The 20,432-nt window shown below is 42.3% G+C and overlaps 1 protein-coding gene across 1 annotated transcript in view; it reads right to left on the bottom strand.

Annotated features, from left to right (window-relative positions):
• LOC104409212 (conserved oligomeric Golgi complex subunit 5-like) overlaps nt 1–20,432 on the bottom strand; it is a gene marked incomplete at its 5' end in the record, with an annotated part of 103,235 nt that overhangs the window by 1,618 nt on the left and 81,185 nt on the right. The window contains 6 exons of the mRNA XM_010019019.1: nt 7,218–7,297; nt 7,848–7,974; nt 8,473–8,549; nt 17,514–17,751; nt 19,134–19,237; nt 20,031–20,093. Of these exons, the coding sequence (XP_010017321.1) occupies nt 7,218–7,297; nt 7,848–7,974; nt 8,473–8,549; nt 17,514–17,751; nt 19,134–19,237; nt 20,031–20,093 (689 nt within the window). The remainder of the gene's footprint in view (nt 1–7,217; nt 7,298–7,847; nt 7,975–8,472; nt 8,550–17,513; nt 17,752–19,133; nt 19,238–20,030; nt 20,094–20,432) is intronic.

The following is a 20,432-nucleotide window of genomic DNA, read 5'->3' as shown; positions in this document are numbered from 1 at the left end:
AAGAGGCAACAACTAAAAACCTGCTTGCTGCAGCCACAGAGTGCTTATGCGCAGCTCACCTCACTCCCAGCAAAGACCATCAGCACGACAGACTGCAAAGAGATGAAGCACATCTGCAGGTCAGTTTTAAACCCCGAGATTCAAAGAGAAGAGGTGAGACCAGGGGGAAGGGACAGCAGGTAAGTGTGCTTTTTAGATCAGTTGGCCTCTTGTAGCAATGAGGGGCAAGCATGTGGTGAGCAGACTGGGCAGTAGTGGGAGATGCAGGCAGGGAAGGCTCAAGGATCACATCAGGATGAAAGGAAGCCATGTGGAAGAGTCTCACATTTCCACTCAGGTCAGCACTCAAGTGCTCTGGGCAGCAGTAATTGTTAAGCATGTTAGATGTTAGTAACTATTAAAAAGACAGTCAAGAAACTCCTGTGACAGTTTTCTTACTGTAGCTGTTGTTCATCTTGCTGAATCTCTCCCCTTCCTCTCACCAGTGTCCCTGTCTTTTCCTCTATACACTCCCCAAAGTTTCTTGGCCCCAAATAGTTTTTAAAAGTCACCAAAAGCTGAAAATAGAAAAGAAACCCATATTGACCTGCTTAACTTAGAAAGCTCTGACACCTCCTGGTGAAGTTGTGGGTTGGCATCACTATCCAGATGGTAACGCTGCTATCCCTTTCTGCTTTGAAAAAGCCCTTGAAAAAGATGACAGAGATAACCAGATCCCTTCAGATGAAAGGGAGAAGCTTTACCCTAAAAGCAGCACCCAAAACCACTCAACATCAGCCCTTGATAGTCCTTAGCCAGACTGTTATTCCCATCAGATCAAACAAGAGGGAATGAGAGTCAGGCTACACTAAGTGCCAAACACCAGTATTGGAGTCCTGCTGTCACACCTTCCAGCAGCTTTTATCTTTTTTCTTTCTCTTCTGCCTCAATCTGATTTAAGTGGCAAAACCAACTCCATCGGTGGCAGCCGCTGTCCTCTTACAAATCAAAAAGCAGCTAAAAGGAACTGTCTGGTGGCCTCAGAACTGCTCTGAGGGTTAAGGTTCCTTCTTCCCTGCACAGACCAACAGCCATCAGAAGCTGCTGCCAAGCAAGAAGAGATCCTTGCCAGCTCTCTTCTGCTGTGCTTGCTCTTTTACTGTGTCTTTGCTTGCATTGTTTCAAAGAGACCAAGTTCAAAAGACAACCAATCGTTACTATTCCATCAATACTGTAAGGTGAATTCTCAGGCATTTTGCTAAAACAGACATTGTACAGCTTTGCACTAAACAATGAAAATAAAAGCTTTCTCAACACTCCGACTAAATTCATTCGCCATTTTCCCATGTCCCGTGCTTGCCTCTCCAGTGAAAGTATTTAAAAGTGCTCTAAAGCTGAATTTTGAAATGCAATTTATAATCAATAACTTTACCTGAAATGCGAGAACAAAAGCTTGATTCTTCTCAGACAGGAAGAGTTTTGCCACGACAAAGGCGTGGGGAGCACCAGCTTCTCACCTAATGTAATATCTGTGCCAGGCTCCCTTGACTTGGCAGCTTTCAGCCTGTGAAGGCTATTTTGTAAATGCCACAGCTGCCACTGGTGGAGATTTCGCTGTAACCCTGCGGCAACAACTGATGGGAGCTGCAGTGAAAGAACAAGTCACACAGAAACATCTACCACCGAACAGAGAACATGGGCTACTGCAGAGCAGAACTGGCCTGGGGAGCGACCTGCTTCCTGCACCCATCAAGGCAGAGGAGCAGTGGTGTAGGAAAGCAGCCAGAGTGAGAAAAACAAGCTGCTGCAGCTGCCAAAGGCTGGGAGCCAAGAGGCAGCCGCAGTCGCCTGGAGCTTCGCACACTACCTGGTGACCATGGAATGGCTCATAGTCATGGTCAAGCTCTGACCAGCTCAGGAAACCCTCCTCTGCATTGCTGCCCCTGGTAACGACACAATGGCGACTGGCCATGATGCTGCATCCTACTAGGAACAGCATTCCTGGTCACGAAAGCTCCAGGGAGTAAATTGGCACAAATCATGACTCCAGCGAGAAAGGATGTTTGGAGGCCAGAGACTAATGGTGAGGTTGCTTCCATGTGCAAGGGAGGAATGGGCTGGGAGAGGTAACTGAAAGCACCAGTGGTCATGAAGTAGATGCGATTTCAGAAGTACATTTGGGATGGGAGTTTTCTTTCTCTGAAGACAGTTACCAAGTCTGAGGGTGGGATTTTGGGACTGTGACATGGAAATACGGATGGTGCAAGAAGCTGCTTATGGCAAAGCAAGGCGGTTGCTGCTGCACACGGCAAGATTTCAGCTCAGGCTGGATGAGCTGGGCACAGGTAACGATACTCTGGAGCTGCTGAGATGCCCACATGAGTGTACCTCAACTGGGAAAACAAATGAGTTCAGTAGCTTCGTTAACACTTGAAATGCAGATTTTATGATGACATTTTGTAAACTTCACTGGTCCCAGCTCAAACGAGCTTTTGTGAACTCCACTGGCAGCACAGAACCCAGTTCAGATGCACTGGGTTAGCATTAAAGATCTTGTCTTAAAAAAAGGCTCCTGTAGAGGACACTGTAAAAACACTAGTGCATAAGTAGTAATGGAAAAATAAACAGCATCATGGGTGAAAGCAGTATCATCAAGTCTTCAGCACAGAAGAGATCACAGCTGTTGTCATATATAGAGACGTAATTTATAGTTATTTTATCAATGTTTAAGAAGATGGAAGAAGCCCTGTTTATGTAATACACAAAACATACTCTTGAAGGGATTAGACTAAATAATGTCCTAAATTCAGCATCTCCCAGTCTAATAAAGGACATAAAACCTGTTTGGCAATCTGTTTCTATTTTAAAAGACAAGCTATGGTATACATTACAAATATTGTTTGTAAAAGAGAGCTATGGGAAAAGGGTTGGTGGGATGTTCTGCATATATTAATGCTTCATTAAAAATGCCGTAAGAAGTAAGGAAAAAAACCCCTAAGTTTAAGATGCCCTCCCACATAAGGAAAAGGATTTTAAAGCACTTACTTATTAAATTACTTCACTTGCTTGAGCAAAAACATGAGCTTTCTTGGAAATCAGGACAAGCTGATTATATAAGACGAGATAGTTCTTTTTTGAAATGTTATTTCAATCCATGAAGATTTGTATCTACATTTAAGGGAGGGGGGGAATAAAGTGTATGATTTAGGCTGTGGTTTTTCAATGGATATGAATGTGCATCATTTAGGATTACTCTAATTAATTAGCTAATTTTATATGGAACTGTGAATACCAGCACTACCCTCCTGGGCTCTGACTTGGTCAAATGGAGCCTGATTTAAATGGGAAGCTTCAGCAGAGTCAGGGATCAAGCCTCCACTCAGTGACACACTCAGGTCCTGATCAATTAGCAGGGAAGCCAGAGGACGGCAGGGCCAGGCTTCTCTTTAGCACCTTGTTGGAAGTCTGTTTGCCCTGCACACTTCAGGGCAAAGAGGAAAATGGAAAATAATCCGTGTAAGAGCACATCTGTCCCTTGCAACCAGCTATTCTACGATCGCTCCAACACCACATCTATTAACTGTGTGCTATAAAAGTTACTGTAAAAGCACACAGCGAAATCTCCAACAGCATCACTTGTAGGACCACAGATCAGCAAGAGCCAGCTCCAGTTTATGCAGGACGGAGCTATCAAAGGAACCATGCACTGACAGACACACGGGTGACACGAGGGTTCCTGTGAGTGATCTGGTGCTGGCCGGGAGCGCTCACAGGCACTGGAGCCAAGCTCCACGGCAGGCCCCCCCCGCCACCCCCCAGCCACGCTGCGGCTGCTGCTCGCTTGGCTTAGCAGAGCAGAGCAGAGCAGTGACCCAGCACGGCTCAGGGCAAGGCTGCCACGAGGCTGAACCCAGCGCACAGATGGGGCTTTCGTGGTGGCCCCCACGCTGGCATTTGCCCCTGCCCCTGGCAGGTCAGTGGTCAGAGCCGCTCTCTGGCTCAGGACATCAGCTCATTATGAAAATGAACCTTCACTGGGCCTGACTTTCAACTCTGCTCCAGCAACAGTGAGCTTGACTAAAGGGAGTTTACCCACACTCCAATGGTAAAGACAAGAATTCAGCCCTTGAGCAGATGAACTGTCATTCAATCCTTCCATTGCTGGATCAAATCCTGCCACATCTATCAGGGTTTCTCTTATGGAAAAAAGGTTGAGTTTTCAAACTTAATTTAAAAAGAAAACAACGTGTCCCGGCTGCTTCAAGAAACGCTCCTTTCAACACAACCCAGCAGGGCCATCTCACCCAACTTCACATGCCTGCAGGGCAGCTGTCTGCCTGAGAGAGCTCCCGTGTCCCGGCCCACGCTCCCTTCACTGAGCAGAGAAAATGGAGCTTTCAGGACACAACGCAACTGACCTATTTTAGGTACCTACTTCAGGATGAGATGAATCAGCCCCAGCAGCGCCTGTTTTCTCTCTGTTGACTGTAAAGGGAGTCTAGCTCATATACCCCTGGCCAGGTAAATCCCATCCTTCACACTGAATACAAGCAGAAAGAAAAGCACAAAAATGCTCAGAATGCTACTAATTCATAACATTAACACCACGCTGCACATGAAGCATTTGAGATTGCAGAGCAGAAAAAGCTTTAATACGAAGCTGTAAGGATTCTGGTAACACAAGTAAATTAACACCTAAGCAGCAGCTCTCTGGAGTAATTGCACAGTTGTTAAAAAGGGAAGTTGCAGAAAACAACCATTTGCAAGGTTGCAGCCAATGTAAAGATAATTTCTTGATGTAGGTCGGTGCAGGGATCTGAAGGCTCACAACATCCAAGGCTCAATTAGCACAGCTGAACAACTACAGGCGGAAAAAACTTGAAGAGGGTGACTGATAAAAGACTCCAGACAAATGAGCAAGATGTCTGTAGTTCAACTGAGGCTCATAAGACACATGAAAAACAGGCTCAGAAATCATCCAATAGAGTATTAAAGAAATACTGAATGAAACATGGTCATGCTTGTGACTGATGTTTGCTTGCCTGCCTTCTGTACAGATAACTGGAGCCTATTTAGAAAGGACCAACAGGCATGAGAGGAGATGGTAAAAAGGTGAATGGAGCAATGCCTGCAGAGGTTACCAGTGTCTGCTAAGGAGTACCAGCCCCTTCACCCACTGCATTTGGAGCTGCTCAGCTTGCCCCTGCTCTTTGCTCCAGACAAGCAGCTCTACACAAGCTGCCAACCAAACCACCTGAGGGAAGAGTCTGCTTAACAAATCTGCAGTGGTTAACCCAGCTCAGCAAAGCTGCGCGAGTGGTGCCTGCGAGCGACAGGCCTGGAGATGGATGGATGGAGAAGTAATCAAGCATGGGCAGTGACATACAGCCTTGCTCTGGTGTACCAAGAGCAGGGAAGAGCCAGGGGAGTGCCTTTGGGAAGAGCAGATCTTCAAAGCTGCCAGCTCCATGCCCTGGGAGGATGGATGTCCGAGCACTCCCAGTGCAAAGCAACAGCCTCACTGTAAAATGCTCAGGTGATAACCTTGCCCGGTGACCACCCTGCAGCAGCACCTTCTTGAGGTTACAAAGTTGAAATACTTCAATAGCGGTATCTCATGCAAAATGAATAAAGGATTCAATTAAAAGATTGAAACGAAAACCTTAAATATTCCACTTTATGCTACCTGGTCTAATGGATGACACCCAAGGCTTGTCCCATAATACCTCCATGGTCAGAGCAATTTATCAGTGTCTGAACATTACCACCAGCAAGCCCATTAGATGAATCAGTCTGAATGAAATGCAATTGCAAACAAAGACAAAAACGTTGCAGTTTAAGGATGGCATTTTCAAATTTGTGTAAAAGGATTGAAGAGAACAAAATCCCATCAGTTCTCAAATGATTTGCATTCTTGGCTCTCTCTAACATATCTGAAGTTCAACACTGTCAGTTTTGCCAGTACTATCAGGGAAGAAATCACAACCAAAATATTCATAACTAAGTTACAATATACAGCTGTGTCAGCCCTGTTCCTATTATCCATTCCCTTGTAATTCAAGGTGTCATGGCTCAAGATGCAAGAAAACTTAGTTTTGCAGCCAAATCAGACTAACAGCATGCGTGATTTTCAAAAAATATTCTTTTAATACACATGAAGACACAGTTTGCATTTTAATAGTTTGGAAATAAATCTTACTAACATCTACTGGTGATCAACAAGTTATTTCCTTGACTGACCCAGGGCCTACACTGGACTGTATGGTGCTATCAGCTTGAAGAACTGTAAATATTTACAGCAGACTCCTCTTGGCTGCTTTAGAAGTGTGGACAGATACTGGCTGATTTTCTCAAGCACAACCACTGCTGGCTGGAACTGAAGTCAGCTTTTATGATCTCAGCAAAAGCTGGCAACATCCACACGCAGAAGTGCAAGGACAGAGTTGGCTCCCAGGCCAGATGGAGCCTGGTGCAGCTGTGTGACAACCTCAGCGGGTGTCACTGATGTCAGACAGGACACTGGGAAGATGGCTGGAAGAGTTAGGGCGTTAGGAGCCAAATGATCACCTCGAATCTTGAGGATTCTCAGACTGGCTCAGTCATGTTCATACCACGCATCTGTTCTCTCTAACATCAGAAATCTGCTTGTTTGGAAAAACAAGACTCTGCATAACTTTTGCTAACATTTTAAGATGCAAAACACTCTTTAGCTGTAAAGTCACCTACCTTAGGAAGATGTTTAAAATCTGACGTAATTACCACTTCCTAAAGATCCTGGGCTGATTTTCTGAAGAATGACATTACAGGGGTGTAACGAGGGTCTTCCATTTTTAAATTCCTACCTACATTTTCACTGCTTAAGCTTCCAAAGCTTAAGCTTTCCTGACACAGAAGACGGGACGCTGCAGCCTTGACTTCCCACCAGTTGAGAGGCAATTTTACTGGAAGACAGTATTAATTTAAACCACCACTGTGCACAGTTTCCTTCTTTTGCAAGAGGATTATGTGTTCCTTTCCAAAGGCACTGGAGGTTTTGGGTATGGTTGGTGGAGGGGAGTGTTCAGTTTATATATTCTGCCATTTTGCAACTCATCCCGTGAGTGGAGAGAGGGTAATGGTATTTATGACGCATCTTCTATAACACACGCTTTTTTTACTTTTCAAGACCAGTGCTGGTATGCAGATAAGTTACTGCTCCATTATCATAAATGTAGAGAAGAAAGAAGACTGATTTTTACCGTATGAGAGCAAGCCTGTCTTTTTCAGATGGATGATCATCGAGCCACTGGGAGTAGCGGGCAACGGACCACTCAGCCCTCTAATACAGAGAAACAAACACCAATTACACATGAAGGTGAAAAAGGAAACACACACACCAATTTCAGATCCAAGGTGATTTAAGCGAAGCCACATAAGGCTCACTTAATACTGCAGTGATGCAGAATGGGTTAAGGAACCAGAGGCAATTAACAGAAATAGCCCAATACATTATCCAGGAGCTCAGAGGTGATCTCCCACATCAGCTGTTTGCCCAATTGTGACAGAGGTTTGTATCTAGTTTTTCTGCATCTTACACGAGCAGGATCCAGGTAATGTACAGTCAGGGTAAGACCTGCAATTTCTTACATGAGCTGACAGAACAACATAAACTTAAGAGTCTATTTAAAATCAGGTTATCATCTTCCTACTGTTAATTAATTAAAATACAAAGCAAATGACCAGAACACCTTTGCCACAATAAAAGCAAAAGTCAATAAATCATATAAAGAATGAGCTTGAACACTTTTTAACTAAAATATCTAGGATGAATTACAATGTTCATTCCTCCTTAGGACATCTCGTAAGGAAAGAGAGGTTGATCTTATTACCTGGAAGGGTGATTTTAACTCTGGTGGTGCTCTTGTAAATAAAAACTGAAGAATAATGCTGAATGGAATAACCTCTCCCAAAGCTGGGCTACTGGCAATATGCTCACTGGTCTGGAACAGCAACGGTCTGGAAAAATGTAAAACTATACTTGTGAAAGGAAGAAAAAGCTTATCTTATGCATTAGAAAAACGCCTATATGGTGGCAATACTGTGTTAGAATAGAATCATCTAAAGTTTTGCTACTAGTCTGCATCCTAGGTTTTCAACACAGGTTCAGATTGTAAAAATTTACAAAGTTGTCTATTGTAGTTAACAACCCAGGACTGTAAATTCTATATTTCAGTGCAAACACTTCAGGTAGCTATAGAACTCACTGTCATGAAGGAGTTGTACTGAAAGCAACACAAAAAAAAGTACAATTTGGCCAACATTTGCATGACAAAGATTGTTAAATCATAGTTATACTCTTCATAGAATTACAAAGAACTTTAATCTATTTCTAATTTGCAGGTGGGTGTTGCCAAAAAAGCTCTGTTCAATCAGAATTAGCATGAGATAATAAATCGGTTTTGAAATACACTTTGATCATACTGCTAATTGCTGGCTCCTGTGACTGCAGCTCACCTGAATGATCTCAGCTGTCTGTAAGATCTTCCCAGGTCAGAGACTCGCCGACACAGCGGTGCCACCGCTAACTCCATCTGTAAAAACAAACATTTCCATTTGGATTAGAGTGTCCTAAAATATACAACTGGGCACTGAAGCAGCTGCCTCTAAGCAATAATCCAAACCTGCAGACCAAGTTACCGACTTCTTGCTCGTGGCTGAATTCGATACAAGAAGCTATCCTTTCCTTTCACACTGCACTGCCCAGGCCAAGATTTTTGCCTTGTTCTTGGCAACACAGTAAGCACCCCATGAGAAACAGCAGTGATAGTCTGTGGTTAAGAACAAAAGGAGTCTCATGAGCTTTCTGTGACTGAAGCTCTTTTTCTCACAACAGGTTTACTTTGTTGGTGATGAGTTTCCTGATGAAGCCTTTATGTCAATACCCCAAAAAATCTGACTACAGCCTGGGAAGAGAACAAATGTAGGCAGGTCTCCACAAACCATTCCTGAAGCAGTAAAATGCACACCCATCTCAGCAGGGAACCTTGCTTTTGGCAAAGCACAAGGTTGAAGTGATTCCTTCTTGAATACTCAGCCCCAGATCGTGGGGCACAAAACCTATGCAGATTAGACAGAAAGCAGCTGGGACCTATTGCCACAGGGTCGTACAGAATCACAGGCAAAAGAGCAGCAGTAAGAGCTTTATTTTCAAACTGATTTTCATACTGTTCTGTCTCTGAGTTACAGCAGCCGTCTTTAAAAACAACTGGTTTTTAAACACTTTCTGGTTTTTAAGCACTGGAGTTCACCTGCCTTTTCAAGCAGGCTCTGCTTGGGTTTTTACATCATTCATGTGGGACTAAATTCTGTCACAGACTCTTCATTAACAGTGAGGACACAGAAGTGAGAAAGAACAATTACACTTCCAGATTCCAGACTGAACATGAACATTACATGGCAACATTTCACAGTTAATACACACCAGTACAAACACCACCACTCAAAAAAACCCAACCCATAGCTAAAATAATTTTAGCCAGGTATGGATTAAGTCTTTGTTTTTTGCATTCTGGAAGTGTCAGCCAAGAGAGGGACGGCAAGCTTTATTCCCCACATGTTTTTGAAACCCCAACTTAAATGACTATTCAGACTTTGATTTCCACATAATGCACAATTAAGCTAAGTTTCAAAGGATGAGAGCTAAAATAAGTAACAAAATCAAAACCACCATTCAATGAGCTTCCCATTTAAGTAACATTGCTGAGCTAGTTTCACTGCGTTTGTGATAATACACTATTTACAGTGAAGTCTTTAATAATATTATTCTTTCCAGCTGTAGAATTTCCTCAGACAGAGCTGGCTGCCGGCTGCCAGCTCCACCAAGAGCACGTAACTATGCTGGGGTTCCAGCATAAACAAGAAAGATGGTGTGGCAAACTATGATGCCATAGCTCATCTAAAGCCAGAAGAAACTGAATTGGCAATTAATGCAAATCAAGGCCATACACTTCATGTCCTCATCCTAAAAAGCAGGTGGCAGGATGGGAGTCATCTCACCTACTTCTCAACATCTACAGGTTCTCTTCATGCTCGGGGAGAAAAACAGCCGCTCCTGGCTGTGATGCACCTTTCCCCCAAGCAAACACCTAAAATAGGTCAAGTGGGTCATGTTGAAGGAGTATCCACGTACATGACACTCAGTCAGACAAAGCTGGGAAAGCCAGAGGGCAGAAGCCAGGCACCTACACTTCCTTTACAGACAAGGAGTAAAGGCTCTGAAAGCCCTGCAGAGCTAACCTACAGGCAGCGAAAATCCGCTCCCTAAGCCTAGGAACTTTAGAGTACATGTCCCACATCAAACACTTCCAGGCTGCTTGAAATGTGCATTTTGTATTAAGCAAAAACTCACACAAGCAGAAAGTGAATAAAAATCCAGGAATGGAAATAAGGATCTTTGTCTTTGGCTTTCAGATGAATGCTGCAGCCCTGGGTATCAGCCTGGCTCCCTCCTGCCTGCTGCCCTTCTGGCCCCCAAATCTTCTACTCTGGCCTATGAATCAGCCCCTTCTCTACAGGTGGGTGAGATGCCTGCCCTGTCCCCCTGTAACCCTCACAACCTGAGGGCTAGGTCACCTCTCCCACACTCAGGCAGGAGGGATACCCGTTCCTTGGGCTGAAGACCATGTACAACCCAGCTCTGCGGTTCCTGAGCAAGGACGCCATCCACCAGACAGTGCGAAAGGTGTGCAGATGGGAAGGTCTCCATGCTTGAGGAGGAGCCGTCAGCTGCTGTGCCTTGTGCTGAAACCACCAGCACAAAGGAGCGAGGTTGAGAACACATTCCCAGGACAGGCAGGTTTTTCCCTCGGGATTTCTGCAGGGAGGTGCTCCAACTCCAAACTGCAATGAAGCTTAGCGCAGGCAGGGGGGTTGGAACTAGATGATCTTAAGGTCCTTTCCAAGCCTAACTATTCTACGATTCTATGATTCTAAGTTCAGCATGTTGTTTCCCTAGATCCCCCGGGACACTTCTGAGCATGTATGGGAGCCAAGAGGCCAGTCTACTGCAGAGGAGCAAACAGTCAAAAAGAGAGCTAATTAAGTAGGCTTTGGCTGTGTCATGGAACCCTACAGACCCTGAAAACCAAATGGGATTGAGACTGATTTCTCCAGAGCTGCTTTTCAGGCATCAGTACTGGCTAGGGGCAGCTGGAAGGAACTGATATCCTGCGGGAGCTCGTGGCAGCTGTGGGCTCGTAGCTGTAAAGAGCCAGGAAGAAGGTAATTCTTTTAGGTGGTTTAGAGAATTCGGTAACAGGCAACAAACTACCAGTCTGACTTGTGGAAACAGAGATGCATGGATCAAACTGTACTCACAATGGGAAAGAAATCCCAGCATAGCAAAATACAATTTTGCTTAATAAGTCTAAAATTATTTTCACTCCTGAAACATAATAGGATGTGATGAGACGTACGTGCAACTTTCTACAGCTTAACCAATTCCTTATTAAAACAAATTTAAACGATTTCTCTTGAACATACTTGGCAGTTCCCATAAATCAACAGTTTTTAGTCTTAAGTACTAAAGAATAAAATTCAGTTTGGAAAATTCTATTACTTCATCTTCAACCTTTATTCACTGTAGGAAATTATTAGTATTGCTAGAACTAGATAGATATAATGGCAGCAGATGGTTGATTCGTGAAGTACTAGTTGCCAAAGAAAAAAATTGTTTTTAAGCTTTGTGGCATACTATACCATCTCAAATTGACTCATGAAGAGTGGGAATGAGTGAAAACTAATGTGGCAAAAATGTACATAAACCGCAGAAACTTTGTTTTTCATTTACAATGCTAGTCTGATGTGTGTTACAACCCAGTCTCTCCAACAAAAAATATACATCGCATAATAACCAAGACTGTTTTCTTCACTCGAATTTTAGCTGTTTGTCTCAGCCCTATCACGTAGTGAGATGCTCCAGCATCTTTCTGCTGTTACACTCGTATCTGCAGGCTTGCTGAGCATGGCTTTGTGTCTGCGCAGAGCAGCGCGCTGCTGGCCTGGGAGCAAGTGCCGGGGAGGAATCATTCAGCTGGAACATCTGCTGTTTTTAAGATGCTGGAGTTGAGCAGATGATTGAGTGCACCTCGCTTCTTGGTTTTGCTACCTGTCATCACCTGAAGCTGCATCAACTGTTGATTCATGCAGCATGTTTATACTGTAGCAGCTTCTGCTATAATGTACAGCTATAGTTTCCAAAGCATTTTGGTGAGCTTTCACAGGCTCGGTGATGTTTTTGGCTGGCTTGCATCATGTGTGCAAGTCCTTTCATACAGCCATGTCCCATGGACTTTACCTACGAAAGGGCAAGTAGCGCTTTCTGGTTTTTTCCGAATTTCACTCCCAGAACTGCAAATCTGAAAATTCAGGTATCCAGGTGAAATTCAGGGATAAGTCAGGTGTCCAAGCAGTAATTTGCAACCACAGAAGCTTGATGGACTACTGTGAGATAATCATGAACACAGCATCCAAGAGAAGCAGTAGGAACTGCACATGCCTGCCTAAAAGGAAGGGGCAGCTAGAACAGAAGAAGGCCTAATGACTCTGCCTCGTTCCTCCTAACTTTGTTCAAACCCCATTGCTTTTCCACGATTTATTCATGTTATTTTGCTATGCTTCACAGAACACAGTGACTGACTCCTGCCCAACATACACTGCTTCTCAATGATTCTTTCTCTCTGAACCCCGAAAGCGTAGATTATCTGTTCCTCTCGTATGACCTTGCCATAGCCCATGGCTAGGTGGTCAATTATCTGCTCAACTATTCACTGGATAGCCATATTGTAAAAAATACATCACATGGCTGGCTTCTCTAATTGGATTATGTTCAGCAACCCAAGGGTGAAGTTAATACATAGTCTAGGTACACATAATGCATATATATCAAAGAGTGCTTTGAAAAACCCCATAGTGAAGTTATTGTTTAGTGCCTATTGTGGTATTTTCAAGATCTCTCATTACTAAACAGCTGTTTTTTCAGCTGGAAAATCTTAACGTTAATTTTTTAGCAATTACATTTCCTCTTGGCCAAGATGAATTCCAAGTTTTTAAATGTTAACTCAGAATGTTTTTTCTAGCCATTCACCAGAAGAGAATGCTTTTAACAAGAAAGGGAGCAGAAGAGCTCTGAACAGAAGCTGGCCTTGAAGGGATGTGGAATTTGATTTCTCCCCCATGCAGCAATTCCAGAACAGTTGATGTTTAAGGAAATCCTTCAGCAGTAATACCCCCAAAATAGCACACATCAGAAAATTATTTCCTCCTTCCATTAAGATAGTTAGCGTTGAGAATTAAGTGTATTTTAGCTTTAATAGTTTCTGTCCTTAGAACTACAACTGTGATTACATCATCCTGCTTCTCTCACTTCTCCGGAAGAAACTAGAAAGGAAATTTTTTAGGAAAAAAGTATAAAAAGCATTTTTACACTTGAATCACCATGTTTGAGCAAACAAGCCAATCTATTTACATTTGTAAAATCCCAAATGCCTAATGCTCTTGCTTTTTTTAATGCAAAATTCCATACTAAATCAGAAAACCAGATTCTGACAATAGGCTAACCAGCAGATAGAAACATTTCTTCTATACTACACTTTAGCATTACCAACTTCTACAGTAAAAACATTTTTCTAGGATAATTCAATAAACCAAAAAATTTTTGCAGTAATTTGCTGATAAAGACTTGAAGAGTTTGTGGCAGTGTTAACCATGCCCCGTCAAAACTGTCTGAGCACAGTATTGAACAATGCCAAAACCCCCAATTATAAATCACACATAGATAAGGAATATATGAAGATATATATAGAACAGTATTAATTCAGACAGGACCAATAAAACTAGCTCTCTTGACAACGCTCAGAATAATCAGTCATGACATGAGATGAGGGTCTTGGCACAGACAGTGGCTCCTGCCTTATATGTCACTCCAAACATATACATGTACTATGAAAAGATGGGAAATCATGTCATGCCTTCATGCCATGAATCATGAAGATTCCTTAGTCTAGCAGTTTCTAGACTAGTTTATTTCAATGCAGTTGTGATTTGTATTTGCTATTAATAAACAGCTCTTTTTCTGTATCAGCTTACAAACTGTATGTAGCAAACTATAAATTTCCATGCCAGATATTACTGTAGATTCCTCATTTCTTGTAAATAAATTTCTCAATTCATTTTGCTTACATATCATTCTTTGCTGAATTGTCCAGCACTTCCACTGGGTTTGAGGAAGGCCTGAACTACAAACCACCAACCCAAAGTGTGCCTATAACAACTCTGAATACCAAGCAAGTTAAAATGTCCTCTTTTAACTTGTCCTGGTACTCCCCAGAAACATCAATGTTGAAAACCCATCAGGGCTTGCTGGCTTGCTTGCCTCCAGGAGAACATTTTATTCAGTCTGACTAATACTGAATTAAAAAGCAAAATTTGGGATTACATATGTGAATGCTGACTTATGGTCACCTTAAAAACAAAAAACCAAATGAAAACAAACTGATCTAGGAATTTAAAGGACTGTACTGAAAAGTAATCTTGTACTACTGCCTGCATAAAAAATGGAAAGAGGTGCATTCAGCCTGTAGACCGGAAGTATTTCAAAGAATGAGAGTCCCAAGGAACAACACAGTATGTGACAATAACTCTGCAGCACTGCAGACATTTTCTAGGGCTTGAAAAGTTTGTGTTCCTATAAGCACTGATCCTTATGCAATCATGTTAATGATATTCAAACATATTTCAAGCCTATCATGCCTCTGTTTACAGCTGCCACACTAGCACACACCTAGCCTTGCTGCTGAAATATGTGTAATGCACAGACAGCAAAGTGAAATAGCAACACTGGAAACAGGGTAAGTACAGAGAATTCAACAGAATTACAGCAGTAATTCCTAGCTGTGTAAGTAGCTGAGCCTTACTCAAGACAACTGGCTGCTGCGCACCTCACCAAACCCAGCTGTGAATGAAGAGAACTTGAAGCCTCGGTTTTTCCCCTTCTGTGCAGGTAGTTGTTGTTCAGAAGCAACCCATCAGTAAAACATGCTTCCAGTGCAAACAAATTTCAAATCTGACTCTCAGCCAAAGCTATTCTGCTGAGTGTAAGGCAACTGTAACTGGGTGCCCTGAGAGAAATGTGCACAACATCATGAGATACCCAAAATCTGATGCAACCCAAGATTGTTTGACTTACTGCATGCATGTATAGGACCTCAAATTTACCAAAGCTTCTCAACAGATTTCTGCCCAGGTCTTTTGCTTGCAAGTAACCCCAAAACACCAAAAGGTGTTTTAGATCATAAAAGCCAGTTTTGAGCAGGAAAATGTAACCCTTTTTGCGTACAGAAAATTCAGAATGATTCTACAAGACACAGCACAAGTAAACATGGTTTATGAACAAACCTCCTCCTACACACACAGTGTCTTTTCAGGTAGGTACTTCCCTTCGGGTTTGGCTTTAGTCCAACAATGCAGTGCCTTTCTGGGACTGATTAAAAAGCCTGCATGCAGCATTTTATGACCATTTGGAAAAGCTTATCCTTCCCATCAAGTCAGCAGCCCAGCTAAATACCTGCTTTCCTCAGTTCAAAGCAGCAGCAACCTCTCCTGTGGAGGAATCAAGTCTTCCTTGACAAAGCCACGTGCCCCATGGATCATGGAAGTGACATGGGTCCCGTTCAGGATGACAGCCACATTGAGGCGAACACGCCCAGGGGTCCTGGCCAGGTCAGAGCAACTACACCTTCCCCAGTGGGGCTACCAGGAGCTGGCATCATGAGCACGTGCCAAAAACCCACCAGCCCTTTGGGAGGGGCAGACACACCCCAGAAAACATGGATATAGGCAGCCTCCACACACAAAATGTTTTAGTCCTTCTTCTGTTATCCCAAGTAACAGGGTATAGTGCCCAGGCCATTCTGGACACTGTGCAGCCTGGGGTGCCCCAAGGAGCACTGTGCAGAGATGCTCAATGGCACAAAGTGAGCGTTGAGGTGGCTGTATGGGGCTGGTTGGACCCAGACAGTTCTTGTCTTAACCCCCAAAATAAGCCAAAAATACAGTGCAATGTGAAGAAGAGAAAACACACAGCAGCCCCCCTGATGCAGCAACAGTTGAAGGCAGGAGACAAGAATTAATTCAAACCCCTCTACCATTTTTTTTTTTAGATCTACAGTACAAAAGAAGAGAAATCAGAACATTTATTTTCACACAGCTGTCCGTTCAGGAGTTATAGTCAGCACTGTGGGGAAGAACATGCAAATCCCCCTACACTCAGATGAAAACATACCTTCATTTTTCACTTAAAAGGCAGCCCATGTCAAAAGGAGTATTATTATAATAATAGGTGCTTAGATCAGATGCTCTTTACTGTAGAATTAGGTGAAGGTAAATTTTCCAAATTTATATGACTGGCTTTAGTACTGCAGCATAAATTACAAAACTTATCTATATTCCTTTCAGAGGAGGAGTCAAGTGTTCTTTTTTTTCCTCCAATTTTATGCCATTGTCTTCAAAATAGAGAAGGGAATGGAACCTTCTCACTAAAAGCAATTGAAAACTTCCCCTTAACTTCTGTAGTTAAAGGCTGTTTTGCTACTTTTGAGTAATGAATAAAAAAACTTAACTCAGGAGTATGTAACTCATAGGCAAATGATACAAAGCAGCCAGAAGCAAGAGCAGAGATGGCAGTGATTCCTCCCTCCCTGCCTTCCTCTCCTACTTCAGTTACCTACTAGCCAAAAGCAGCACTTGGTATGCATACAGCTGGTGCTAATTCCCTTTTCTGCATGGATAATAATAACCCCCAGACCAATCTAGTGGATTCCTGTATTCTTTGGCAAGTTAATGACAGACTGTTATTACTGACAAATTATATTTGAATATAGTAGATAATGCAGACAGGGAGTGGATATTAATGTGGCAGTTTGTTTTGTGTTTTAGCCCAGTGTAAAAGCTAGATAAAGCTGAGAGGCAGATAAGTCAACCAGGTCATGAAGAGAATCCCACACGAAAACTACCCTTTTGTTATCGAAAGGACAGCTCTTCCACAGCATATTGGTATTTCTGTGGCTTGTCTCCTCCACTGCAAGGCAGCTGAGTTAGCAATTAACCAGTGTGGGCACTGTGATATATAAAGCGATTAAGAAAGTGACACACTATTCCATTAAAAGAGAGAGAAAGAATGAAGCGAATGAATGGTAGCAAATGATGGACATACCGAAGAGGTCAGACAAGCAGGATAACATGTCAAGACACAGCTGAATTTAAATGCAAGTCACTTGGCTGTCAGACCTCCCTGAACATGCCTTACGGTGACAAGGGATCTTCAACCACTTAGTGGATGCATTTCTCAGGATAGAGTATCCCATCAGAGAGCATGTTTAGAACTGGAATGCACCGATCTCTACAATTGCCTGTTTATACTTCGATGTGGACAACAGTACTGATACTTTTCAGTGACCACAGTGAAGCAACAGAAAAACAAAAACCAGTATTGAGCGTACCTGCGCAAAATCCGCTGCAAGCCGCATCTTCCCTCCTTCACCGAGGGGCCTTATTAGACTGGCATTGCGAATGAAAAGTTCAATTGCTCTTTGAGCCATGGCTTCAGTGTTATCAAAGACAAAGTCAAAACACTCAAAATGTCTGAAGTAGTCGCTCATGACTCTTGCTATAAAACCCTGTAGTTCTTTCATGTACAGAGAACAAGGGACATCTGGTTTTCCTGAGCTGGATAATGATCTGAAAAAGAAAGAAAAGAAAAAAAGAAATGGGGACAGCTAAATTCATCTTTAAAACACAACCAAAACCTATTGGATTCTTTTTACTTTTCTTCCTACCCCACGAAGTCATGGCATGAATTGTAGAGTCTCATTTTCTATTGAGAATAAAGAGCACTGTAGCTCTCTCTGCAACTATAGTCTCAAAATACCTATCAGCCATTCTCATCCTAACAAGACAAAGCAAATCACCCCACTCCTACCCAACTTGCAGACCCTCCACCAATTTGGAGCCTAACCCTCAGATCCAGCCCCTAGATTTAAATGTCCCAGTTGTTGATTTGAAACTCTAATAATGGATCAGAAAACACAAGCACATGTCACAGGGTTACTAGCTGAGCCTACCCCAAACCTGTTCTCTGTGTAAAATCAGTTTCCTAGATTCCTCCAAACCCAGTATTATAAAGTCAATCTAATTATCACAGAAGCAGCATCAAAGCTCTGGGACACAGACATCAATCATCTTTATCCTTCTTTGAATCACAGTCAGGCAAAAAAGCTCTTCCAGTCTCAGGAACCTGAGCATACAGGCTGTCTAACAAAACTTAGCCTTTGGGTGGAATCAGAAACACGGAGAGAGTAAAATACTGTTAAAAAAAGAAAAAGAAAAAAGGAAAAAGAAAAATTTAAAACACCTCTGAAAATATACTACTTTCAGTAAATTTCCAAGACAGGAAACAGGACATCTGATGATGATATAAGCAATGTCAGAACAGAGATAACAACCAAAATAACGCTCAGGAAGGAAGGCTCAGTTAAAGATAGGACTCAAGATCTTTGCAGATAAAGTACACTGGGAATTTTAATTAAAATGCTATGGGAAAACAATGTAATGCACTAAATCTGAACTGTCAATGGAAAAGATTTTTTGAAACGTTTCATATTCAATAATACTTCAGAAAAAATGTTGCATCAGAGGTTATATGCTTTATTTTGAGAAACAGAATACTGACAGTTCAAATAACAAAAACAGAATACTGACAGACTGTCCACAAAAAATAAGTTTTGAAAGCAAAAGAGGTTCTTTAAGCACCAAAAAAGCCTCTGCTTGCCTTTTTTTTTCGATTTAAAGTGAATTTCACTCAAATGCAAAACTTTATGAAAAATAAAGGGGGGGGGAGGGGAGAGAGGGAAGAAGACAGATGCCACATGATTAATTTGTTTCAATAGGTAGGTGTAATTCTGCTTTCTCTGTTCACTGACCATAAAGCATCACCTTCCCCTTAACAAATACGTGCTCTTGCTCCAAGGCTCCAAGGCTCCATTGTGGCAATGACAATCTATCATGCATATGCAGGACATATTACGAAAGCAATGGTATGTTTAAAAAATATTTCTAGTTACCCAGAAAAATCTTCCTGGTGCATAGTGATGATAATAGCTTCTACTGAATCTCCTACAGAGTTCAGTAACGGCTGAACAGCACTACCCATTAGATCATGGACTGCCTAAAATAGAGTAAGAAAAAGGGAGAAGTAAGGAAACAGAAATTAGAAGCATTTAAATTTTGACACCTCAAAAATACCCTGACAAACAGCTCATTTTAACAGTGCTTTTTATTATCCTGCATTAGAAACTGCTAGATACGAGGACAAAAGCCTAAGATAACATTTCTCTTTAACTGATTTTACCAGTAAAGTACAGAGATAAGGCTGTTTACTGTATCTATGTAAAGCCTTCCTTCGGAGGTGCACAACAATCTGGTATTCCTGGTTTGTAAACATACATGTTTTGATGCACAAGCTTCATTCAGCTGTTCATTCCCCAGACACTCAAGCTGCCCTTCATTCCTCTGCACACAACCCCTCCCAGAGTAGTGCACAGCAGGATGGATGTGAATAGCTGTCATACACAGAGGGCTGCACGGCCATCCACATCACCCCCCTGAAAAGCACCAGGTAGCATATAAATCATAATTTTATGTGTGGGTCAGGGTGGGTAAAGGGGTAATGAAGGATCCAGTTATTGCTGCGTGAATGCCGCACAGAAAGGCATTTACTTTCACAGTCCCACCATTACGAGAATATTCTTGAATACAAATGCTACTCAAGCAGTGATTTTGGCACATACAACATATATGTAGCTGTAGATACAACGAAATACAAATTTTAGAATATTTGTACACCTGTGACTAACACACACTGACACACAATAATACCTGGGGAAATAAGTGCCCATTTTAAGTACAACAGACAAAGAAACACTCAGCCCTACCCCTGCAGCATATGGACATTCAATTACCTTTAAGGCAGTTGTGACTGTTTGCTCAGCAGCTGTTGGAAATGAGCTCTGACTGGTAACAACCTACAAATTTTAAAGTAATTGTTAATAGTCAACATTCAACAAATTATTAGAATCCATAATATTTAATCTTCTTTTAAAACATACAGAGATATGCCTAGTAATGAGTGGTTTACATAGGTATAGATAATGTCAAATGGGGTTTATACAAACAGAATTTTCAAGGCACCAGTAATCAGTCCTTTACACTCAAATTTCCTGTGGGCTCTGCTTCTGCCTTGGCGAAGAAATGATTTAGTTGAGTTCAAGTGAAATTTAGCTGAAGGGTTAACAGGATCTGAATAAAAATTAGTGCTGTCTTCTCTCACTGCTAAATATAGAATTTATGGAGAACTATACAAG

This window comes from Nestor notabilis, unplaced genomic scaffold (genome assembly GCF_000696875.1).
Source record: "Nestor notabilis isolate BGI_N333 unplaced genomic scaffold, ASM69687v1 scaffold10287, whole genome shotgun sequence".
Lineage (NCBI taxonomy): Eukaryota > Metazoa > Chordata > Aves > Psittaciformes > Psittacidae > Nestor > Nestor notabilis.
Note: the sequence above shows the minus strand (reverse complement) of the source record. Positions and strands in the feature narration are given on the sequence as shown.